This window comes from Aspergillus udagawae, assembly GCF_001078395.1.
Source record: "Aspergillus udagawae IFM 46973 DNA, scaffold_5, whole genome shotgun sequence".
NCBI classification, from domain to species: domain Eukaryota; kingdom Fungi; phylum Ascomycota; class Eurotiomycetes; order Eurotiales; family Aspergillaceae; genus Aspergillus; species Aspergillus udagawae.
In genome coordinates this window covers 1,377,052-1,400,632 of record NW_025091268.1, presented here as the reverse complement: position 1 = coordinate 1,400,632, position 23,581 = coordinate 1,377,052, and the positions used below count along the sequence as shown (strand labels likewise).

Here is a 23,581-nt window from a genome sequence, read left to right as displayed (position 1 = left end):
TGATTCACATTGTAAATCACAGTGAAATTTACCGGAGTTTGTGGACAGTTTAGAGCACGTAGCGCTACCATGATGAATATAGTATGTACCGACCACGAACTAGAAAATGCAGGCCCTCGCCAGGTTTATCACTGAATTGCAGTGAGAACATCTGCTTTTCAATGCGTAAGGTACCTAGTCTAACTCTCAATAAGTGAGGTTATCTCTCTCTTCCAGAACTGAGGAGATGGCTGGCTGGAAGGTCGATCATTGGTGGGTCCTATATGAATCAGGCACTCTGAGCAAAGTCGACACATCAAGATTTCCAGTAAAGAAGTACCTCTCTACCTCTTAAATCTACTAGTGGAGACAATAGACTTCCATTCCAAGTGCTGAATACCATACCAACTAGAGCCATGACTTCGACTCCTACAAAGGGAGAGCTAACATATCTATAATGAGATAATTGTTCGTACGCTACTCTACCTCTTATAAGTGATAAAAGACTACCAGGAGTGAGGACCCTATGCTTGGAAGTAGGTCCACATTTTGTACTCACTCCTGGTTCAGGAAATTCCCTATTGTCTAAAGGTTCTGGAAACCAAGTGTCTCCATATCAGTGTATTCCGACTCCTCCCACGAATGAACTATTTAGTTGCCCCTTTACCCCTGTTTCAACTCAATTCAATACTCATGTGCTATCTAATTAACAAATTGAAGGATTCTCTGCTAGTTCCCTGGAAGTCCAATATCCAAATTTACTTCTAAAATTAGCCGTCACTTCGTCGTACTTTCTGAACCATGGCCGGGCCTGATCTGCGAGATTCAAGACACCCAAGCCTCATCGCTGAATGCGCCTCAGTATTCTACCCATCCTCACTTGGGAATACCGTACTACCTTATTAGCGCATCTTTTAATTACGCCCATCTAATAACCGTAATAAACATGGAATAATAAGCCACTAAGGCGAGACATCTCGGTACCTAGTTGGAAGACATTGGGCAACTGAGAATGGCGCAGCCGCGCTACGCTCCAATTGCTCCTGCTAGGTACAGATTCGTGTTCCGCAATTTCGAGCTCTACCGAACAGAACAACTCTCACGATGGTGTTGCTGCTATTGCATCATTATGAATGGGCTCTGAGTGGTAACGATCCTTACCTACCTTACATGGCAAACACTGTTACAAGGCAAGGTAGGTAGTGGACGGGTAGGTACCTAGCTTCAGGTAGCTTACTTTGCTCTGAAATACCATTACATACAAGGGCTACTAGATACACCCCATCCGACGGGCAAAATTCCTTTTAACAGTCCAGGTAGGTAGGTAGGCAAGGTGACTCCGTAGGGGGCTGGGCTATAAGTACTACTAGCGAGCATCGCCCAGGTAACAAGCCGCAGGACCATTTGTCCAGAGGACCCAGTTTGGCATGTTCACTCCAAGGCGGTTTACGTCCTCCTCGCGGGCCCAACTCCAACCGTCAGAGCTCAAATCGTTGGAGCGAATCACTTCAAATGGCTCTCTCTCATCACTGGGAAATGGTTTGATCTGTGCGAGTTGGTCGCACAGGCAAGTCAGTGCATGCAGCAGTGTATGGTCATGGTGTACAGGGTGCTACAAGCACTGCGTGCATTATCACCACCTGGATAGCGATCGCGTTGTCTGCGGACTCTGTCATACATGGCGGTAGGTACGGAGTACGCCTGGAGGTCTGTGAAAATGTTTGGTGGCACAGGTCGAGAACTGGAAATAAGGGACGAAGCCAATCGCAACAGAGTTCTCAAGGCGATTTCAAATACTCTACGCTACCTAGCTCTTGAAAATTCGAACGCTTTCAGAAGCATGCTTGTACGAGTACTCTGTTGTACGTCGATAGTGCTAGCTCAGGATAACATACGCCGAGACCCAAACTAAAAGGAACTCATCCAATTTAGACCAAGACGAATCATGCTCAAGAATATGCTAATATAACAGACATGGATATCAGTACAGTAGGGCCGGGCCCTGTAGGATTTTGTATATCATTTTCACATACCCGGGTCGCCTAGCTCAGCTTTTAACCAGTGACCTTGAAGATGGCCTCAGCCAGTCTCTTGACGTTGCCCGAGGTGATACCAGCGACCGAGATACGACCGTCCTTGGTAGCATAAACGGAGTGCTAAGGTCATGTCAGTGAGCTGGGTCAAATTTGCAATACCACAGATGCTTACCTCCTTGGCCAGAACTTCCATCTGCTCGGGCTTCAGGCCAGTGTAGGCGAACATGCCAATCTAATACAAATCAGCATTGATATATTCTTGCGAATATAAAGAACAGTTTCCTCACCTGGCTGGTGATGTGCGACCAGTCGTGCTTGCTGCCAAGGTCCTCCAGGTTCTTCTTGAGGAGAGCACGCATCTCAATGATACGGTCGGCCATTCCCTTGACCTCGCCCAGCCACTGCTGGTTGAGCTCGGGGTCATTCATAATGGTAGAGGCGATACGGGCACCGTGTACGGGAGGGTTGGAGTAGAAGGGACGGATGAGGATCTTGATCTGCGAGTCGACACGCTTCTTCTCCTCAGCAGATTCACAGACGAGAGAGAAAGCGCCAACACGTTCGCCGTAGAGACCCTGTTAGTTCCATAATCAGTTCCTGAATTGTTTTCCATGAGGTCGAGCAGCCCGAGCTTACCATGTTCTTGGCGAAACTCTGGCACAGGGCAATGTTGTGACCCTCCTTGACGAAATGTCTAGGAGCGAAAGCATCACGATCGGCGTTACCACTGGCAAAGCCCTGGTAGGCCATATCGAAGAAAGCAAAGTGACCCTTCTCCTTCATGACATCGCTAATCTGGCGCCACTGATCCTGGGTGGGATCAACACCGGTGGGGTTGTGAGCGCAGGCGTGCAACAGAATGATGCTATTGTTGGGAGCGGCCTTGATGTCAGCGATGAGGCCCTCGAAGTCAAGGCCAATAGTGTCCTTGTTGTAGTAACGGTAGGACGCAACCTCCATTCCCGAGTCCTTGAAGACGGCAGCATGGTTGGCCCAGCTGGGAGTGGGAAGGTAGATCTTCTTGGCGTTTGGGTAGAAGCGCTGCAGGAAAGCACCTCCGATTCTCAGAGCACCGGTACCGGAAATGGTTTGAGTGATGACGAGACGGTCCTCCTTGATGACGGCGGAGTCGCTGCCATATGCCAGCTCCGCAGCAGCCTTGGTGAAGGAAGGAATACCAGTGATACCGGCGTATTCTTTGTCGAGACGTGACGCAACGACCTTGTCTTCGGCAGCGCGAACCGAGGGCAGAACAAATGGCTTGCCCTTGTCGTCACCTATTCATTCCAAATATAAAAAATCAGTCGTTGCACGAAACAATTGGCGGCAATTAAGCAATTCAAGACATGAATAGTACGTACGGTAAGCACCAACACCAAGGTTGATCTTCTCCTTGAAGGTATCGGCCTTGAATGCCTCGGTGATACCAAGGATGGCGTCCTGAAATCATCCCAATACGTTAACAATGACCCGCAGAGCGACTTTCCGGGGAATAGAGTGTATTACCGGAGGACCTTGAGGGACATTGGACCAGGCAGAGGCATGTCTAGCACCGACGACCACGGTGCGCATGCTCGCCTCACGCGAAGCAGCCTTGCGGCTGGCGACTCTGAGAGTGGACAACATTGCGGTGTCAAGGGCGCTAATTCAGAAATCTAAGATATAGAACCAGAAGCTCAAGAGGGCCGGAGGAGTAGTGGAAGAATCAAAGAGAGAAGCAGGGGAGAAGGAGAAAGGTCAAAAAGGACACCGATTGGAGATCAGTCCTAATAAGAGTCGAGCAGCAGATCCAAGTCGGAGATACAGCGGGTGAGTTTGTGTATTTTTTTGACTCATGTGAATAACCATAGGGAAATTCCGGGGAGAAAAGCGGCTGATTCGGATTGGTCACTTTCTCCGCATCGCGGTTAAATTGGGTCCTGCTTGAGGTACCTTACTTTGTTACCTAGGCTCTCCGGTACTGCTACCTCCTGTTTAAGGGCATTGAGACTCCTAAACATGACTACGAAGAGGTATAAACACAATAACCTAAGTAATTTTCATGGAAATGTCTGATATGTCACTGTACCATGCAGTCACATGACATGGTTGGATATCCTTGTTTCTAGGCAAGGGACCGAATGCTCCGAGATATATATCAAAACAAAAACAGCAGTCGGGATTCTCTCTGGTCAGCGGAAGATCTCGTAGTTCCTCCTTACGTGAGACCATGAACGAAGATGAGTCTTGATAACACTAGCAAAATAAATTCTTGATGTCGGAGTATCCATAACAATAATGGTGATATTCATCGATCATGGTGATATTCATCGATCATGGTGCCATCTCCTCACCTCAATTCCCGGTGCCCGCCGTCCGGTGAACTGATTGAGCATGTCGGCCCACTGGCTGGAGCCTGAGGCACTGCTTGACTGGCCGACATGCTTGTGTTTCCCCTCACGAGAATTGGGGTAAATGGAGTTGCTCACCACTTATCTAGACCTTAGAGAAGCTGCAAGTTACAAGTTACAACTGGTGTTTACCGATACTATGTTTTGCGACAAACTCCGCCGCGGGTGGAATTATTTCCTTTTTTGGAACGTACTTCTTATTGCACTTCTACAGCGTACGGAGGTCAGACCAGTCAATATCAAGAAGAGCGAGGAGAACTGCCGAGCTGCTGTCAATGGTCGGTTAAATTCCGCCCCCAAAAGCTGGACTGTCAATCGGGGATGTTTGCACTACTCCTGAGGAGATCGAGATCTATCCAGATAGGGCTCATACCTGTAAGTTGAGCTATGTGATATTGCAAGCCCGTACGTATTCAGGACCGTCTTCCCATGACAAACGTAGTACACCAACTTCCTTAAACACCTTAAGAAGATAGTGAATCAAGTAACAGTATTTTCAGAAACGAGCAAATCGTGGCGTACGAGGAATCCTCTGGTCTTATGAGCTTCAAGGTATATTCAGGTGGCCTATCGATGCTAAACTAATACATCATCATTAACAATTGCATATGATACGAGAAAGTGGGCGAGTATTTGGCAACTCATCCCAACCTCACACCAGCTTGACGGTTTTTCCGAGCCGTGGCCCCCATAGCATTGTTCATGCCAGTGTGTTGGCTGCTGTCCAAAGCGCTCATGGCTTCTCGCTTCTTCTCCTCTTCAATCTTCTTCAGCCGTTTCTCAGTCTTCATCCTGCCGCTGCCCTTGCCGTGGAACTGGTGACTAAGATGCTTGAAAGCTTCCTTTTGGTTCATCAAGCGACCAAATTCGTCAACGTACTTGAGCTGCACGTCGGGCTTGTATTCCCGGTTAAAGACTTCCGCCATGTGTCGTGCATCTTGCTGGTCACGTTGCTTGTTCTCCCACCGCGCGTATTCTTCACGCTCGCGGGCCGACATCCGATCGAGTTTACCGGAGGCTCGGTCGCGTTCACGCTGTTGCCGAGCTCGTTTCTCGGCCTCCGTTTCAAGGTGAGTCTTCTCGTGCAGGAAACGCTCACGAGCCCGGTGGAGCGCGTTGTGCTCAACAGCATCGGAGGGTTTGACCAGTCCGCGTTGCTTGAGCATATTCAATGTGGCACCAAGCCCTTGATCCAATGTAGTTTCTTCCTCCAGTCCGGTTCCGGAAATTTGCTGGAGCTGAGATTCTTCCCTCTTGATGCGTTCCTTGAGGTCTTCTTCATCTTCGATATCATTGTATGAACGCTCCATATCCACGTCAGCGTCACCGTCGGCTGATTCTTCTTTGATGCTCTCGGCCGGTTCTTCTTTGACACTCTCGGCAGGTGTCGTTGTTCGTCGTCTCTCGCGGCGCTCTGGAAGGGTCGGCTTCTGCAGATTGGAAACAAATTCTGATGTCTCATCTATGACCAAGCCAGGCTCTTCAGTCTCTTCATTCTCTACCTCCATTTGCATTTGCGACTCCTCTCTGAGCTGTCGTGCGATATCCTCGGGTCGCACTTTCTGCCGCTTTTTGAACGCGGCCCTTCTCTGGCGTGTAAGAGAGGCTTGTAAATCGTCATCGTCGACAAAAGATACGTTCTCACTGCTCTCCCATTTTTGAGGAGCTGGCGCGGGCGCTCCTTTGCTGGCATCGACTTCCATAGCCCCGTTCTGCGTCGACTCAGTTGTAGGAAATATATCATCTTCGTCAATCACTCTCTGTCTGGTTGTCTTGACCTTCTTTTTCTTCGGCTTCTTGATTTTAATCTCGCTCACATCCATGTAATCAGAAACTGGAGTCGTCTCAATTACACCAAGGTCGAGGCTGACAAGATTCTGCTTGAGCCTGTCCGAGACCTCTTGTTGTTTAGCCTCTCGTTCTTCGATTGTAGACCCTTGAGCGTCAAGCGTGAAGCGTTTCCGCTTTTTGCCTTCAATCTCTTCATCGTATTGCGCGAGTATGCCGGTATTCTCTTCGGTGGGATCGTAGACAGGTTTCCGCTTTTTCAGTTCCAGCCTTTCCGCCACCTTCGCCTTTTCTCTCAGATTGACGTCCTCCAGCTCATCGCCCTCCTCCTCGTTCTCATCTATAGTCGTATCTTTGAGCGTAAGAACATGTTCTTCTCCTTCTTCGAACTCGCCAACCTCATGCCCAACTTTCAGCCCAGCCAGATCCGCCGTGGAGTATTCCGCAGCACGTTCGCGTTCCTCTAGTTCTCGAGCGATTTTGAGGGCGCGTTCCTTTTCGATCTTCTTCTGTCGCTTCTTCGCCTGCAGCAACCAGGTCTTCGTGTCCATATCCACATCGCCAGACTCTCCTAGCGTAGCGCCTTCGAGCATCCGATCGCGCTGAGCAGCATCACGAGCCTTCTTGATCGCAGCATTTTTAGCCTCTCGTCTCCGCTTCGCCTCAGCCTCCTCTTGAAGTTTCTTCCAGTTCTCCGAAGCAAGCGCTTGCCGCGATTCGAGAGTGCTTCCGAGATCTTCTTCGGATGCAGAGTCGTCTCTTGTGTCTTTAAACACCGGACCGGAGGTGGCGTCAGCACCAGGGACGGGGAGAGGTTTGAGCCCAAGGGCGACTCGGATTTTGTTGTTCTGCTCAATGGAAAGAGCGTCCGCCATCTTGGGCGATTAAAAAATCAAGTTGTTTCAGACTCGGCCAGGAAGTGTGTTGGTGATGTCAGGTCTCGCAGACTGGCATGGATGGTCGGCTTGACTGTTGATAGATTGCCTCCAACCCGCAGGCCTTGAGTTCCATTGATATTACATAATCATGTCCAGTCTCGGTAAGGCTTAGCGCAGCAGAATCTTAGCGCGCACTTGGCGGCAACATAAAAAGCCAGGATTTTCTTCAAGACCTCTCTTCTCTTCTTTTTTTCCTCACCAATGAACATACACGGATCTGTGTCCAGCGATCCTGAGCATGGAGCTGTTCCTCTTCACGGAGGAGCTGCCTCTGTGTCTCGGTTGATTGCTGGACAGTTCGACGACTTAAGGAGCCATCTCCTCGTGGATGGTTTTTATTTCCGGTCGACAGATCTCAGATCGAATGCTGGCATTAGGTATCACTCGGTCTTGAGCTCCCGCATAGGTGAGCTCGGCTGGAGGGCCTATTACTAGCGGCGTCATATTCCTGATCCCTTCACCGATTTGGCCGTCGGCTTGTGAGGTTGGGGAAAAACCATGACTAGCCAACATACCTTTTTCCTATAATCTTTTTTTTTATTGCGCAGTATTATTCTGTAGGATCTGTGTAGATTGAATGAACTACAAGAGATGGTCTCGTAGATACCTACGAACCTGACATCGCCTGGAGCGTACAGCCACGTACCTTGCCCATTCCAGAAACTCGCTGGTTGAAGCATTTGCGGATTCTACATTCAGATACATACACTCGTCCCATTATGACGATTTGCTTTTACAACAGCTTTAGATGCCCTGTTACTTGATCAACCACGCTCTTTGGCCCCAAAACTCCAAGTACCGTCCTGCTTCCGCTGGCGATCTGTGTCCGTCCAGCATCCTGGATCACACGAGCGCAGAGACCCAAGCTCATCGCCTGTGCTTGCAGCAACTGTAATTCCTCCTCCGACTTTGTCTGCAATGCGATCTTAGCTTGACCCTGTTGTTCCCATCTCCGCAGGATAGGTGACTGCGGGTTATGCGCAATGAGGTATTTGTAGCAGGCGAGCGTTGCATGCGAGCACTGAGCGGCGATTTTGCCTATGTTGTGTCGTGTTAGCTGTATTCACTTCGACAAACTCAGGCGCTGGATCTCGAAAAACCAGCCTAGGAAGGGAAGCACAAGGTAAGGATTTACCCTTGGTCATGCCCAGATCCGTTCTGACAACCAGCACAAGCTTCACTTCCTCGTTGTCGTCGAAATTGGCCAGCTCGCCACCATCGCCTTCCTCCTCGCTATCATCTTCGTAATCTTCGTCCTCTTCGTCGGAGGAATGCTGCGGGACCTTCACATTGTAGCTGTTGGGCCAACCTTCCTTCTCGTTGGCCGAGGAAAATAATCCCAATGAGGCGCCCTGTCCAATAAAATAACCAGTGATACCAGCGAGGATAGCCGTAGCTATCACGTATGCTGTGGTGGAGGGAGGAATCCGGTCTAATTCAGCCATCTTTTTTATTTTGGGAGGTGCAAGAGTGGAAGAAGCTGTTGGGGTATTTTGCATCAATGTTCTAGCTGGTCCTAGTGGTAAACTAAGATCCGATCTGAGCTCGGGCAGCCGCCACAACTGCTTCTCGATCAGTCAAATACTTCCATACGGTACCTTCGAAGTTGACTATTCTAAATCAATCCATCCCACGATCTAAAAGCAAGTAATAAACTTCTCTAATCGAGATCCCATTTAAGGCAAATAGTAATGGATCGATGACATCTTTTTTTCCCTAACTAGCTTTAACCCTCAGCATACCACTGAAGCTGGAGGCTGTGAAAATGCACCGAAAGGTCCAACGCAGCACAACCAAGATTATAATTTCTCAAAAGACACCGCTATTGATTATATATACATTCCCGACAGTGCTGAGATTAGAGAACAACATCACCGTCATCTTCTAGTTAGGGCGAGCTCCCGTGTTGCCCATTCGGCGGCTCCTGTTTTGGATTAGCTAAACCAGAAAAACGGTGAGAAAAGGAAAAATGGATCCTTACATCAGGGTTCGACTGGCAAAGCTGATGAAGATCATGAAGAGCCAACTGGGGATAACGCTGAAACCGTGGATGATATAGCCCACGGGAACAAGCAGGTTGTTCTGGGCTAACCAGCCGTCCGTTGGATGGAGAGCACCTTCGTAAGCGGGTTCCTTCTTGTAGGTCTTCTCGGAATGAATCTTGTAGATGTCCTTGGCCGTCACAGTGGTCGTGTTTAGATAAACGATGTGGAGAGGTGTCGCAGCACGACTCTCGCCAAGTTGAGCTTGAGGAACCTCGAAGTACCAAACGGACGGGGCGCCTGCAGACCAGGTGGAGCACAGGAGCTGGTCCGATTCGCAGTTCAGATAACCAAGATTAGGCGAGGTAGGGTCTGCGGAGAACAGGAGGAGAGATTCCTTCAAAATAAAGATGATTAGCCATAAGTTCTTGGGGTACTCGCATCTTTCATTACCCCTGTCTGAGGTCCTTACATTGAAAGCTTTGTCCGCGTCTCCGCAACGACCGAAACATGTCTTGTTACCACCAGTAATGTACAGCAGCCAGTCTTGGGGCTCGGAAGATGGCTCCAAGATAGACTGCCAGTTGTTCATATTGAAAGGGGTGACCGTGACAGCCTTCTGTTGGATCTTCTGTTCTACGACCTTATCGACCGTAGGAACGACAGGAGTCGCAGTTGGTAGGTAAGACTTGGCCTTGTTGAACCATCCCTGAACTCGATCCGCAAGGGGAACCTGTTCTTGCGCCGCAGCAAGGGCTGGGAGGATAACGAGAGCTTGAATGAATCGCATGGTGCAGCTAGCAGTTATGACGCGTGTCAGCAACGGTCGGAAGAGGTGCTACCTATAGAGCATATCTATATTGAAATCGAACGAACCTGAATGACGATAAGCGCACTTTGGGATTGAATGGATGGTCTGAAAGGCCAAAGTACGGACAGCAGGTAGCTAGGAAGGCGGGCTCCTGAGTTGTGAAAGAAGTGAAACCCACGATGGATGAAAGTGACTTAGTCTCCGCGATTGGCGACAGCTGGCCTAAGCGTCGGGAAAGCCAACTTATTAATGTTAGAGGGGGAGCAGCTTTCCGGAGCAGTTAAATAGATGGTCTAAAGCGCAAAGGATTTGATTTGATTGATGAAATCTTTAATGGCATTACTTATTGAGCCAGATATAAAATCAAATCAATTGGAAAAAGTTGCCTCTACATCACTGTCGCAAGAACTTTCGTGTTTGTTTATATGATGTCTTAGGGATGCCATTGATTATGTCACCCTGATATAGTTTGTTTCTTTCGACCCTACCAACAAGATTGTCTGTTTGAGGTTTCTGGCTTTCTCGATGTTCACGCCCCTGCAAGAGGTTGACAGGGTAATGTCTTTCAACACAGGGGTCGCTGAATATCTGGGTTAGAATCCTAGGAAAGCTCCAGATCGAAGGAGTCTTGATGCTCTCCATTGTACCTGATGACTTCTTATCATCTTTTGAATCTTCTGAGCCGATGTCGATTGGCCGCGGCTTCCAAAAATGGCAGCGTTCAGTTCATATAGTAGCTTCTCCTTAAGGTCTCGCAGTAGAACTGCATTAATTGCCTCGTCCTCACAAAACCTGTGTGTCTCAAAGGGGCCTTCTAGCCATTGACATTGCATCGCAGAATCATAGTTTTTATCAGACGCATCCAGTATCCACCACAGAGTCGAAAGTATTGATCTGCACCAGACTATCATCTAAGGGTCCATCGACAAGTACGGAGATGTGGTGTCGACTTGTTCCCACTTCAGCCCCGATGGCATGGTTGCTCATGGTAGCGACCTTGATGGGCTACAGCCTTGGTGCTGCGCTACGAAGAAGAGCGGATTCCTTGATTCCTCATGGTGAGTGGCTTCATTATACCGATCAGATATATTGCCAATGCTTTATGTAGCTCACAAACATGCTCAAGCAACTTCGACTCTATTGAACAAGGCTCCTTCACAGGAGTCGCGCAACACTACAAATATCTCGTCATTCCAAGGCGACTTCCCTATCTGTACCGATTTCAATGGTCCAATAGCGCCTTTTTGTCTCCCTAAGGATGGTGCAGATGTTACAGTTGACGCGACGTACTATGTCACATGGAATGCCGACTTCTACCCTCTGAACGCGACGATCACAATTGAGTTGAGATACGCAAATTCTTCTCTGGGAGACTCGGCATTCACGTCTGAAAAGACCGATAACAGTTACGGTTATATCTCGCTTCCTATGCAGAAGGAATGGCTCCAAGGAAAGCCATACAATGCTCTGACACTCTATATCATCGAGCTGGATCCTACCTCGGGTAGCCGAGCTAGTGCCCGGCAAGGCCCAACTGTCATACTCCATCCTAAGCCGATTGAACACTACAAGCCTTCCCCTCAGATACCCTTTAACAGGACGGCTTTGTATATCGGACTTCCAGTAAGCCTTGGTGTTGTCATTGCTGTTGTTGCGGGCCTGGCTTTTGGCATGCGTAAAAGCAGGAGGACCGGACTGAGAGACGTCGTGAGTGCCCGAGGAAGGGGCTACGGAATTGGGAAATCCAAGAACCAACGCCTTGGGAACAAAAGGGAGATTAATGGGCCGGATTCTTTTGCAGCTTTGAATAAATACAGAGAGGACTCTGGTGGAGGATGCTCCGAATTCGAGGGTTCGGAGAAGTCTCACGGACTCGAGCGCAGCGGGAGCTTTGCGTGTACACAAGAGGTGTCAAAGCTGAAGTCATGGAGCAGTTGATGGGGCCTCGAGTTTTCCGCGTTCGCCTTGTGTAGGGAGGGCAACGGGTAGCAAGAGGTGTCGTATCTTCATTTACCTTCGTCTCGACCATACGGTTCTGGAAGGATTTATTCACTTTGATGCCTCACAGTAGTTAACAAGGGACTCGGGTTCGAAAGTTTTATTAAGCGATGGTTGACGTATTTTTAAGGGGCAAGACTGATTCTGTCGTTGCCTTGCTTGAACGGGTGATTATTGTATGACAATACTTTGTCTGTCTCTTCATCCTGTTCATCATGCGCATCTGCAAGGACAGTGAGAAATCCAGCTACCTCTCTATTTATGACAGGCAGCATTCAGATAGTCATAGGCAACAGTAAGAAAGTATGATGTCTTCATGATACATGAAACAAATGCTGTGTAGTGCGATCTCGGTCAAGTAGGAGAATCCTCTATTAAATAATGCATGCATTGTCCAGTGTGCAGACTGCAGCCACGTACTAGGACCTGACGCACTATTATCAACTTTTTCAGTGGATTCGGTATCTATGACGGAGAATAATAACTATGAAATAAGAGGCTCTGAAGTCTGTACGGTATACCTCTCTACATCGAGGTCTTGAATCGCTGTGACTATCAATTATGTCTCTTCTAGACATTTCTCTCCTTGTGTTTTTTTGCTTGAATGGATTTTCGATGCTTGGTCAGAATGAATTCCTGTAATTGTTCGCTCGCAGCCGAAACCCTCCAATCATTGAGTTCTCAGTTCAAATTACCTTACCTAGACCGACATCGGCCTAGGTACTCCGCACCTCGACTTGCTGCTCTTCAGTACAAAAATTTCCTTTCCACAAAGCAGGAAATCAAACAGATGATGTTAATTCAACATGAGGTTAATTTCTGCCGAATAGGCTTCAGTCAAGAGACATGTGGCGACATACGTACATTCCTTCCAAGGCTTGCCTCGCATGTACCATGTCGATAGCTGATTTGCGAGTCATGATATTACCACCAAGTAATGAGTAATCAATGGGGAAGATCTTCGACTGATGGAGCAATCAGGATTCCGGTTGCGCTGGGAGAAGCAAAATGCAGAATAGTATTGGTCTGGCGGAGGAAATCCCCACACAAGCCCATATTCAGAATCTCAGATAACCACAGAGATGAAACTGTAATCGTTCGAGTCTCTCCAAGCTCGGCCGGTGAAATTTTCTTCGTTGCCGCTCAAAGTGCCCAGCGAGTCCGAGTCCGCTTCCCCCCTCCGAGTCATAGTCATCCTTTTCAGACCGCCCGCCTTCATAAACTCCACCCACTTTCTCTCTTCCAGCGTATGACTCTTACCTCCTACTACACATATAAACCCTGAATTCTTTGAACATCACCAGTGTCAGTCTCTTGACTTACATCCCATTCTACTGATTGTCAATTGTTACCTAACCTTTGATCCGTCAAACAGCCAGTCTAGTTCACTCCGACATTGTAATAGAAATCACCCCGCTCTCAATTTACAAAATGTGCCCCGGTGCAGACAATGAGCCCAATGGGCACACCAACGGCGCCAATGGCACCGGTATTCTCACCTGGACAAAGAAATATCGTGCCTGAATCCGGACTAATCTCCCTTCTCCCCAGATGCTCACCCCGGCTTCACTGCCGTCGAGACACGTCAAAACCCTCACCCTTCGGCTTCTCGCAACCCTTACGGCCACAACGTCGGCGTGACCGACTTCCTGAGCAATGTCTCTCGTTTCAAGATCATTGAGAGTACCCTTCGTGAAGGTGAACAGTTCGCCAACGCCTTCTTCGACACCGAGAAGAAGATCGAGATAGCCAAGGCTCTGGATGACTTTGGTGTTGACTACGTGAGTCATAGCCAGCTGGAGTCAACATGTTGCTGAGAGACGTGCATTGACCAAGACATGCAATATAGATTGAGCTCACCAGTCCCTGTGCTTCCGAGCAGTCAAGGAAGGACTGCGAGGCTATCTGCAAGCTTGGCCTGAAGGCCAAGGTACGTTCGCTACCCTAGATCCCGATCTCAACTCGCATTAGTTCTAAAGTGTCATTGTCACAGATCCTCACACACATCAGATGTCACATGGACGACGCCAAGGTTGCCGTCGAGACTGGTGTTGACGGAGTGTAAGTGGGCCTACCATGATTGACAATCATGGCTGAATTCTCACTTTCTTAATACAGTGACGTCGTTATCGGAACCTCATCCTATCTCCGGGACCACTCCCACGGCAAGGACATGACCTATATCAAGAACACTGCCATTGAAGTCATCGAATTCGTCAAGTCCAAGGGCATTGAGATCCGGTTCTCCAGCGAGGATTCGTTCCGCTCTGACCTCGTTGACCTCCTGTCCATTTACTCCGCTGTCGACAAGGTCGGCGTTAACCGTGTTGGTATCGCCGACACTGTCGGTTGCGCTTCTCCCCGCCAGGTTTACGAACTTGTCCGTGTGCTGAGAGGTGTTGTTAGCTGTGACATTGAAACTCACTTCCACAATGACACCGGGTGTGCCATCGCCAACGCTTATTGCGCCTTAGAGGCTGGTGCCACTCACATCGATACCTCTGTCCTTGGTATCGGTGAGCGTAACGGTATCACTCCCCTTGGTGGTCTCATGGCCCGTATGATGGTTGCCGACCCCGAGTACGTCAAGGGCAAGTACAAGCTCGAGAAGCTAAAGGACATCGAGGATCTTGTTGCCGCTGCCGTTGAAGTCAACATTCCCTTCAACAACTACATCACTGGTTTCTGCGCTTTCACCCACAAGGCCGGTATCCACGCCAAGGCCATCCTCAACAACCCCAGCACATACGAGATTATCAACCCTGCCGATTTCGGTATGACCAGATACGTTCACTTCGCTTCGCGCTTGACGGGCTGGAACGCTATCAAGTCTCGTGCTCAGCAGCTCAAGATTGAGATGACCGATGCTCAGTACAAGGAGTGCACTGCCAAGATCAAGGCTCTTGCCGATATCCGTCCCATTGCCGTTGACGACGCTGACAGCATCATCCGTGCCTACTACCGCAACCTCAAGTCAGGCGAGAACAAGCCTCTTCTTGACCTCACAGCTGAGGAGCAAGCTCAATTCGCTGCCAAGGAGAAGGAGTTTGCTGGCTCGGGTGTTATTGCTTAAGCATTACGCCATTGTATTGCACATTGTTCGATTCTAGCTTTCTTGGTTGAATCGACCTGTCCATTTGTTTAGAATTTTTGGCTCCCTGTTTTTTCCTCAGCGTTTCACAACAAGGAAGCTCTTGATTTCCTCCCGTCATGATCTGATGTTTTCCTTCTTTCTTTCTTCTTTTGGTATGTCACGGTATGTCTTGGGATGTTCATATTTACGCGGGGTTTTCAAAAGTCTTCCTTTGTCCCTCAAAAAAAAAAGGGGAGATTGGTGTTAAGGAGAGCGTTGGTTCTCTAAGCTGTATATAGCTAGCAGGTCTTTCCAAGGTCAAATGCATTATCAATTCTAGTGTCATCCTTTTGTTGATAGTAAGATTGTCAAGCTTACATCGTAGGGAAGGACCCCACCTGTCTCGTTTCATGTTGATGTTCTCTTATCAATCTTGGGAATAGCTAGGTTGCCATTGCCCATGCACTTTTCCACAATCAGATCGATCGCGGTTGCTTGATCCAAATTGATATTGATGTTGATTTGGCATTATTGGGCATGATTAGCATGTGGATGATGAACCGAGGCAGCTTCGACTGGCGCTCTTCTTAGTCTCCGCAGTCAACTTCCCGGAATCTCCGATTTAGCCACGCTCTCCTCCAGTTAGTTAATCCACCATCGTCATCACTTACCTAGAGGTGACCTATCCTCATCCACTCTCTTCTGGTTCCTAAAAAGTCTGAAAAATGGCTTCCTCGGTTCTTCCTGTTGCTTTGCAGAACAAACTGCTTGGCTACGGCAGGGCTCCCAATGCGCAGTTGGCGGCCTTGAACTTCGACCTGTAAGTGGACGAAGCAACCCATCATTCCTGGTCCCCCGCCCATAGGGAAGATCATGGAGCGACCGTTTCTGAGCATTGACACCCGAACTCTAACACGGTGGATACGCAAACTACAGACTTCGAAACATCATTTTCATCCTTTTTCTATTCCGTTATGTTCGCAAGACCTATTACTCTCTCCGCGGCTATGGCATCATTGGCAGCATCCGTAATGTCTGGGCTTCAATCCGGCTGTTCTTCTATTCCGTATTCCTGCGTACCCCCGGAGTACGTGGCCAGGTCGACAAGCAGGTTTCAACGGCGATCGAGAATCTCGAGAACAAACTAGTAGCCAGTGGTCCCGGTGTCACTAGGTATCTGACTCTGCCCCAGACAGGGTGGACGCCCGAGCAGATTCGCGCCGAACTCGATAAACTGGCGAGCATGGAGCATACCCGCTGGGAGGACGGACGTGTCAGTGGAGCTGTCTACCATGGTGGCCAGGACCTATTGAAGCTTCAAACGGAGGCCTTTGGGCAGTTTGGTGTCGCAAACCCCATCCACCCAGATGTTTTCCCTGGCGTTCGCAAGATGGAGGCTGAAGTGGTTGCCATGGTAAGTGTTCGCCGTTGTTTGGTGACGTGTTTGTTTAATAAGGAGTATCTATAGGTTCTCGCCTTGTTTAATGCTCCTTCGGATGGCGCTGGTGTAACGACCGGCGGAGGTACCGAAAGTATTCTTATGGCCTGCTTGGCAGCTAGGCAGAAGGCATTCACAGAGCGAGGTGTGAAGGAACCTGAAATGTGAGTCTTGTCCTATGCCTCGGACTGCTGAGTGGATTGAGTTTCTAACATTCACTGTAGAATTATTCCAGATACGGCGCATGCTGCATTCTACAAGGCTTGCAATTACTTTGGAATGAAACTTCATCGCGTTCCCTGCCCAGCTCCGGAGTACAAGGTCGATATTGCTGCTGTGCGGCGCCTAATCAATCCCAACACTGTTCTTCTGGTTGGCTCTGCCCCCAATTTCCCTCATGGAATTGTCGATGACATCCCTGCTCTATCCCGACTTGCGACTAAATACCAGATTCCTCTTCATGTCGACTGTTGTCTGGGCTCCTTCGTCATTGCATTCCTTAAGAAGGCCGGCTTTCCCTCACCTTATGAGGAAGAAGGAGGGTTCGATTTCCGCCTTCCGGGCGTAACTAGTATAAGTGTGGACACACACAAGTACGGTTTCGCACCCAAAGGCAATTCCGTGCTCCTTTACCGCAACAAGACATACCGCAGCTACCAGTACTTCATTTACCCTGATTGGTCCGGTGGTGTGTATGCGTCTCCCTCCGTGGCAGGATCTCGGCCAGGTGCTCTGATCGCAGGCTGCTGGACCAGTCTGATGAGCGTTGGTGAGACTGGCTACATCAACAGCTGCCTTGAAATCATGGGCGCGGCGAAGAAGTTCGAAGCATCAATCAAAGAACATCCAGTTCTGTCCAAGAATCTCGGTATTGTCGGGAAGCCCATGGTCAGCGTGGTCGCGTTCCAGAGTCAAAATGGTGCCATTGATATCTACGACGTTGCCGACGGTCTGTCAGCCAAAGGCTGGCACCTAAATGCTCTCCAGTCTCCCCCCGCGATTCACGTGGCATTCACAATTCCGACAGCGGCTGCAGTCGAAAAGTTGACCACTGACTTGGCCGAGACGGTGGAGAAAGAGCTAGAGAAGGCCGAGGAGAGGAAGCGGCAGGGCAAATCGTATGTGCTCAAGCGTGGCGAGACGTCCGCACTGTATGGTGTTGCTGGCAGCATTCCCGATAAGAGCATTGTCAGCCGTCTTGCTGAAGGCTTCCTGGACACCCTGTATAAAGCCTAAAAGGTCCATGCTTGATTGGATGGTTGCCAGGGTTTTCGCAAGTCGCTCGAAACGTTGAATCGCTTCCTCACCTGTAAATTGCTAATTCTTTGAGATATTGGGTTTCCATTAAATGAGATAGCTACGGCAGTGGCGTTTAAGGCGTGCAAGCAGGTTACTGTTTATACATTATTTAAATCGTACAATCGTTCTCATCAGACCTTCGAAATTCAGTAACACAACACCAGTACAATAAAAAAATTGTGGAAGAAAAAAAAAACATCCAATATTGACATCCTGGTATAACAATGCTGGCACAAGATATGTATAATACATGAATCGTTGAAAAGGAGGATACAGGGTTAGGTTGGCCATGGGAACGACATGGCCAGAATTGAGAGGAAGTGTAGATGAGATATAACGTTTCCTTGGTTTCCAAAAGGGCTTTTAAGCATCAGCACACTAGGCACCGGAGCTTCCATGCAGAACGATTGCATCGAAGGATGTTGAAAACCACCGTCTCAAAGGCGTCCACATATGCTTAGAAAACCGATACCCTCACATGAAACAGCCGGAAATATCCTAGTCGACTCACATGGCCGAGAAACAAGAGCAACAAGTTGGTAGTAAGGCTCGCATTCTATGCCGACCTATTCTCGCTCCATTCTTCATTCGACGCCTTCTCGACATAGTATCCCGGATCCGGTCTCCGCTCAGCACGAACTTCGTCCTTTGTGAGCCGCCTGTCGACTTCTTGAACCTCCACAAGTTCCTTGACCTTCATGATCTGACCAGCTACTGATTGCGATACTGGGTGGAAGACCGTCGCCATGCGCTTTTTGAGTCCGAGGGCCTTAAGGACGTCTGTTGTTCGTCGGGGGAGACCGATGGCGGAGCGGAGAAGGGTGACGCGAAAGTAGCTCATATTGATGGGTATATGAGTTTTCAGTTCGGTTCGTCGGCTGCGGAGTGCTCGGAATGTGGAATCAATCGGCTTCTGTCTGTTGTCTTTGCTTGTAGTTGCGGTGTGCGGATATGAAGTGTAAAAATGGCCTCGCGGAATTTCCTCCCAACGAAAAGACGCAACAACTTAAGAACTGCAATGGATAATATATGCGAGGAACGAATGGAGTCTTCGGATTGGAATAAAGCCTTACGCTCCTCGCCCGCTCAATTATCTCGATTAGCTTGATATATCTATTGTCCGCAAAATAGCGGGATTTTCTTTTCCTGATATGGTCGGTCAGCCAGGCGGAGAGTCACGTGCATTATGTTCTGCCGGGGCGGGTGGAATTCATGGGGAAGCTTGACCTTTGTAGCTTAGGTGTACTCCGCGTCATTTGCATTCATCAAAAGCACGGTATCTAGTTTATGGGCTGCTGCTGGGAATTGCGTCCAGCAATCAGCAATCTGGGTATGGAAACCGAAACAGGACCTGTGGATTCCATAATCTAAGGTTCCGGTCGAAGCGGTCCACTTCCTTTCGGATACACGCGCTGTGATAAGAACGCTGCGCGCTTTATCCTTCGCTACGTTTGTCTCGGGCGCCGTATTTGCTCTGGCTACTTTTGTATTGGATTTACCATTCTTCGGAGGTTGCTTAGTCTCATATACTTAAGCGACATTCGGTTCGATTCACGCGCTGCTCTATCCTTCCAACGCCCCGCCAGAAGCAAAAACATCGCATAGTGGGCACACTCGGGCATTGATTATAACTTCTCAGTTACGTATTTGGCAACATGGCGCGAGAAGGAGACCCAGACGGCACGTTGGCCATGCCCCGGCTAGACGAAATTCTGCGCCACCCAGAAGACCTGGATAAGATTTCCGGATTGAAAGCCGAATACTCGCGAAAGAAGGGAGCAGTTGACTCACAGCTCCGGGAAGGTCTCCGGCATCAATTGGAAACGGTTCAACGAAGTATCAATGCCTTGACCGAGGGCCAGCGACAAGTCACGAAGACGAGAGACGAACTTCAGATTATAGATAAGCTGTGCGCGGAATCACAAACGAGCGTCGAGGACTTTTCGCAGATTGATAGATTGGCTAAAGTACAGCGGAACTTCGAAGCAACCCTGATGATGAAGAAGGGCTTGGAGAACTTCAGTACAGATCTTGCTGAGGTCGAGGAGCTTCTACGAGAGGATGACGAGGATCTCGAGAACCAGCCGAATTTGTTACGGGTGCACATGCAGATCTCGCGGTTGAGAGATTTTCGGGACGAGGCAATGGACCAGATTCGCAAGGCTCAGGATCCGAGCAGCGAAGCGACGTTGACGGACTACTTTCATGGCCTGGATTCTGTAATTGATTGGTTTGATGAGCATCTCGGAACCGCTTGTATGAATCTCATTCCGCTAGTGCAGTCAGACAACCGGAGTATGGTTGTTCGCCTGGGTGTGATTGTCATGACTGAGGAGAAGAATGACGCGACGGTGCGCGCTCTTCAGGAGGCACAAAAGGATCACCAGGATCTGGCAGGCCGGTTTAAGTCTATGAACATTGGTCCTAAAACAGTTCGTGGCTACAAAGAGAAACTCTTGCAAGCAATCGAGCTGTATGCGGAGAACCAGTTTCGGGAAACTAAGGAGGCGTTTTTAGGCGATCCTGAGACTCTGGATAAGAGCTTCAAGTGGTACTTCAACGACCTCTTTTCTGTTCAGCAAGGCATGCAAGCGCTGCTTCCGAAAAAGTGGAAGATTTACAAAACATATACGAATATTTATCACCGAATGATGCATGATTTTCTAATCGAGCTCATCAATGACCCTGAGTTACCTGCAGACAACTTGCTTGCGATACTTCACTGGAGCGAAAGGTATTATAAGAAAATGAAAAAGCTCGGCTGGAAGCAATCCGAGCTCCAACCGAACATCCTTGACGACCGTGAGCCTGAGCTTATCCGACAGTGGCAAAACATCATTATCAAAGCTGTGGAGGAATGGATGGATCGTATCACCGAAACAGACAGGAAAGGACTCGTCGAGCGCATTCCCGATTCCCTTGACACCAACGCAGAAGGATACTTCCGTACAAAGACCCTTCCAGATATGTGGCGTATGCTGCACGAACAGATTGTGGCTTCCGGTGCTTCCTCTCGAACCGATGTTGTTGAGGGCATCATTGATGCTATGTTCCGAGTGCTCAAGAGTCGCCAAACGAACTGGCAGATGCTTATTGACGAGGAATGTGGGAAATACAAGGCGGTGGGCGGCGACCAACTCGAAGGTCTCCAGCTATTGCAGGATTGGCTCATTGCCGTTGCCAACGACCAGATCGCCTGCATTGACGACAATGACGAATCGGGACAGCTGGGATACTTGAGCAAATTCAAGCGCGATTTCGAGCCATCCGTGGATCCGAAGTATATGGCCTCACGAGCCATACCTGAACTCGACGCTCTGCGGGACGGCTATGTGGACTTGAGTACATATTGTCTCACTCAGTTCGTCGAACTGGTCTTCGCTGTCGACTTCCGCACCACTATCCCAGACTTCTTCACCCAAAAATGGTATGGCGACTTTGCCATCAAGCGAATTACCTCAACTTTTGAGGACTACATGACAGATTACGCTGCCGTCCTCCATCCTTCCCTGACCGACATCTTGGTTGAAGAACTATCCGACGAACTTCTGATCCGATATCTATCATCGGTCCGCAACAAGGGTGTCAAGTTCAAGCGGCACGTCGATCCGTACACCGACAAATTCAAGGACGACGTCCTTACAGTCTTTGCTTTCTTCCAGAAATACCCCGACTCATTTGCTTCGATCAAGCAGAAGTGGCGGCTGGTCGATTGGCTTCTCCGTTTGCTCGAAGCAGAGAAAGGTCCGGCTCTGGTTGCAGTCTATGAGGACTTCAAAACGGAATACTGGGATCTACAGTTGTCTTGGGTTGAAGCAGTGCTGAGGACTAGGGATGATTTCGAGAGAAGCATGATCAGCGCCATTAAAACAAAGGCGGCGGAATTGTCAATAGAGAGGGGAACAGAGACGCTCATGAGCCGCGTGCGGTGATGTTGTTGGTTTGCCAGGCTAAGTTGAAGGCATTGAAGGTGTTTGCTCTTTTCCCATTCTATGGTGACACTGTGACTTGTCATCTGTCATTGGATCTCTCGGGGAGATATTCTACCAGCGAGGCGTTTTGGTGTCTTTCTTGTTCGAGGGAAATTACCTCAGGCACGGATCTCAACTGTCAGTACGACAGGAGATTCCTCTAATGAGCATGCCATGATTATAGTATATAAAGAGGCCATTCGAATGCTCTAGATTTTAACGCCGCCCTCAGCGCTCCCATCGCTGCTTCCGACGTCATTAGATTCTTGGTTATCCTGGTGGCAAGCTTTGCCCTTGGCGACCACTGTTGATTCTCCCGAAGGTGTGAAATCCAGGCTTCTCTCTGCCACAACTCGGTATTTCTCTCCCAAACGTGCATTCATCCCACTATCGTCAGGATCAAGCTTCTTTGCGCCCATCTCACATATACATATTGTCTCTAGTGGGAAATCCTTCGCCCAGACGAAAGGGAATGCGTCTATCCTCTTCATAGATGACATTTTCTGTTTCTTTCCCGGTGGTGAATTGCGCATCTCGCTGCCACTGCCATCTGTACTGCTGGCGACATTTGACCCAATTTCGGTACCAGCCTCGTTGTTAACGATTTGTTGCCTTTCTATTTCCGTGGGGTGAGAGGTCACTGTAATGGAAGTAGACCGTGGCGTTGTCCTTTGACTATCAAGGTAATAGTCTCTGTAGTGAGCAAGAATACCCCGTGCATCGAAGGTGTATTGACTGTTTCGGCGGCTTCCGCTGCTTTGAGGCCGTCCTCCTCGCCGTCGACCACGGACGTAGATAGTGTTCACCACCGTAGCATGAAGAAGAAGCGGTCGAATTTTGAGCTTAGGCTTCGTTTGCGTGGAGGTGACGACCGTGGTCGTGATGGGTTCGCGAGTTTGCGAATGTGCTTGTGCGAACTTGTCCGTCAAATCGACGGGCATTTCTTGGAGAAGGGCTGTATGATTCTCGATTGGTGTATCCGTATGGGTTTGATTGCCTTGATCTAGATTTCGCTCAGCTCGGGGTATTGTACTCGTTGCGTCTCCGGTTTCCATTTCTATGTCTTTGGCTGACTTCTGGGGCTCAGTTTCATCTGAGCCTGGCTTTTCCTTGATATGTTCGCCCTGCAAGTACCCTGCTTCTAAGAACTTGTTCCGCAGCAGCACGCAAAAGGGATAGAGGCGAGACGTGGAATCCACAGGAGCGGCATGTAGGACCGTAGCCGCGCGCCCCCTCGGAAGCGCATGTAAGGATTCGAGAGAAATCATCAACGGCTCGTAGGTGCCTTGTGGGACGATGGCGGAAGCAGAGTCACCTTCATGCTCTAGTCGTCTTGATGATTGAATTTCCTCACGCTCTCCCACTGCGCCTGTAAAGTTAGACTGATGTCGGGGCGACGAACTTCTTTTCCGGGACCGTCTTGATTTCTTAACAATCTCCTCTGCCTCATGCATAATGGACGCTAAATCGAGTGAGTGAAAGAACTCGATCGCTTCTTCCAGCTGCTCTTTCGTAGGAAGACTCATCACCCCGAGCGTTAGATGGAGAGTGCCGACGGGACGCACCGCGCCATCGGGGATGAGCGGCCGTTCAGAGCAAACTCGCTGTTGTACGGAGCCATTGTCATCTGAATGCGGAACCGACGGGATTGCAGCTTTGAATGTTGATAACGAAGATTCCAGCTGAGGTAGCGAGATGTCGTTCACCAGTGGAAGACACAGAAAGTGTGTCAGAGGAGGCCTCTTTTCCCTCTTAGGGAAAGTCTGTGGTGCTCCATTTCTCTTCTTCTCGGCCATGTTCCAGTGATAAAAACGGTGAAAAGGGCTTGTTGATGGTTGAAGCAGAGGCCTAAAAGGCCTGAGGGTTCTCATATGTGAT

The 23,581-nt window shown here is 49.2% G+C and overlaps 10 protein-coding genes across 10 annotated transcripts; 4 read left to right on the top strand and 6 right to left on the bottom strand.

The window, feature by feature from the left end:
* Window positions 1–2,033: 2,033 nt before the first annotated feature.
* Window positions 2,034–3,641, bottom strand: Aud_007297 (putative aspartate aminotransferase; the record flags this gene model as incomplete). The annotated part of the gene is made up of 6 exons (XM_043292190.1): window positions 2,034–2,135; window positions 2,188–2,247; window positions 2,303–2,590; window positions 2,652–3,292; window positions 3,377–3,455; window positions 3,522–3,641. The coding sequence occupies 6 exons, from the start codon at window positions 3,639–3,641 to the stop codon at window positions 2,034–2,036; spliced, it is 1,290 nt and encodes a 429-aa protein (XP_043148125.1).
* Window positions 3,642–5,046: 1,405 nt separating this feature from the next.
* Aud_007296 (U4/U6-U5 snRNP complex subunit SNU66) lies at window positions 5,047–7,068 on the bottom strand (the record flags this gene model as incomplete). The annotated part of the gene is made up of 1 exon (XM_043292189.1): window positions 5,047–7,068. The coding sequence occupies one exon, from the start codon at window positions 7,066–7,068 to the stop codon at window positions 5,047–5,049; it is 2,022 nt and encodes a 673-aa protein (XP_043148124.1).
* Window positions 7,069–7,864: 796 nt separating this feature from the next.
* Aud_007295 (aminoacyl-tRNA hydrolase PTH2) lies at window positions 7,865–8,576 on the bottom strand (the record flags this gene model as incomplete). Its single annotated transcript, XM_043292188.1, has 2 exons — window positions 7,865–8,169; window positions 8,267–8,576. The coding sequence occupies 2 exons, from the start codon at window positions 8,574–8,576 to the stop codon at window positions 7,865–7,867; spliced, it is 615 nt and encodes a 204-aa protein (XP_043148123.1).
* A 439-nt stretch (window positions 8,577–9,015) lies between these two features.
* Window positions 9,016–9,903, bottom strand: Aud_007294 (uncharacterized protein; the record flags this gene model as incomplete). Its single annotated transcript, XM_043292187.1, has 3 exons — window positions 9,016–9,055; window positions 9,113–9,510; window positions 9,586–9,903. The coding sequence occupies 3 exons, from the start codon at window positions 9,901–9,903 to the stop codon at window positions 9,016–9,018; spliced, it is 756 nt and encodes a 251-aa protein (XP_043148122.1).
* Window positions 9,904–10,861: 958 nt separating this feature from the next.
* Aud_007293 (DUF4448 domain-containing protein) lies at window positions 10,862–11,862 on the top strand (the record flags this gene model as incomplete). Its single annotated transcript, XM_043292186.1, has 2 exons — window positions 10,862–10,982; window positions 11,051–11,862. 2 exons carry the CDS (start codon window positions 10,862–10,864, stop codon window positions 11,860–11,862), a joined length of 933 nt encoding a protein of 310 aa, XP_043148121.1.
* A 1,491-nt stretch (window positions 11,863–13,353) lies between these two features.
* Window positions 13,354–14,995, top strand: hcsA (homocitrate synthase; the record flags this gene model as incomplete). The annotated part of the gene is made up of 5 exons (XM_043292185.1): window positions 13,354–13,411; window positions 13,474–13,703; window positions 13,772–13,852; window positions 13,916–13,983; window positions 14,041–14,995. 5 exons carry the CDS (start codon window positions 13,354–13,356, stop codon window positions 14,993–14,995), a joined length of 1,392 nt encoding a protein of 463 aa, XP_043148120.1.
* A 725-nt stretch (window positions 14,996–15,720) lies between these two features.
* Aud_007291 (sphinganine-1-phosphate aldolase DPL1) lies at window positions 15,721–17,669 on the top strand (the record flags this gene model as incomplete). Its single annotated transcript, XM_043292184.1, has 4 exons — window positions 15,721–15,815; window positions 15,932–16,409; window positions 16,464–16,597; window positions 16,658–17,669. The coding sequence occupies 4 exons, from the start codon at window positions 15,721–15,723 to the stop codon at window positions 17,667–17,669; spliced, it is 1,719 nt and encodes a 572-aa protein (XP_043148119.1).
* Window positions 17,670–18,288: 619 nt separating this feature from the next.
* Aud_007290 (mitochondrial 54S ribosomal protein uL30m) lies at window positions 18,289–18,573 on the bottom strand (the record flags this gene model as incomplete). The annotated part of the gene is made up of 1 exon (XM_043292183.1): window positions 18,289–18,573. One exon carries the CDS (start codon window positions 18,571–18,573, stop codon window positions 18,289–18,291), a length of 285 nt encoding a protein of 94 aa, XP_043148118.1.
* An 814-nt stretch (window positions 18,574–19,387) lies between these two features.
* Aud_007289 (SNARE-binding exocyst subunit SEC6) lies at window positions 19,388–21,664 on the top strand (the record flags this gene model as incomplete). The annotated part of the gene is made up of 1 exon (XM_043292182.1): window positions 19,388–21,664. The coding sequence occupies one exon, from the start codon at window positions 19,388–19,390 to the stop codon at window positions 21,662–21,664; it is 2,277 nt and encodes a 758-aa protein (XP_043148117.1).
* A 248-nt stretch (window positions 21,665–21,912) lies between these two features.
* Window positions 21,913–23,499, bottom strand: Aud_007288 (uncharacterized protein; the record flags this gene model as incomplete). Its single annotated transcript, XM_043292181.1, has 1 exon — window positions 21,913–23,499. One exon carries the CDS (start codon window positions 23,497–23,499, stop codon window positions 21,913–21,915), a length of 1,587 nt encoding a protein of 528 aa, XP_043148116.1.
* Between the last annotated feature and the right edge of the window lie 82 nt (window positions 23,500–23,581).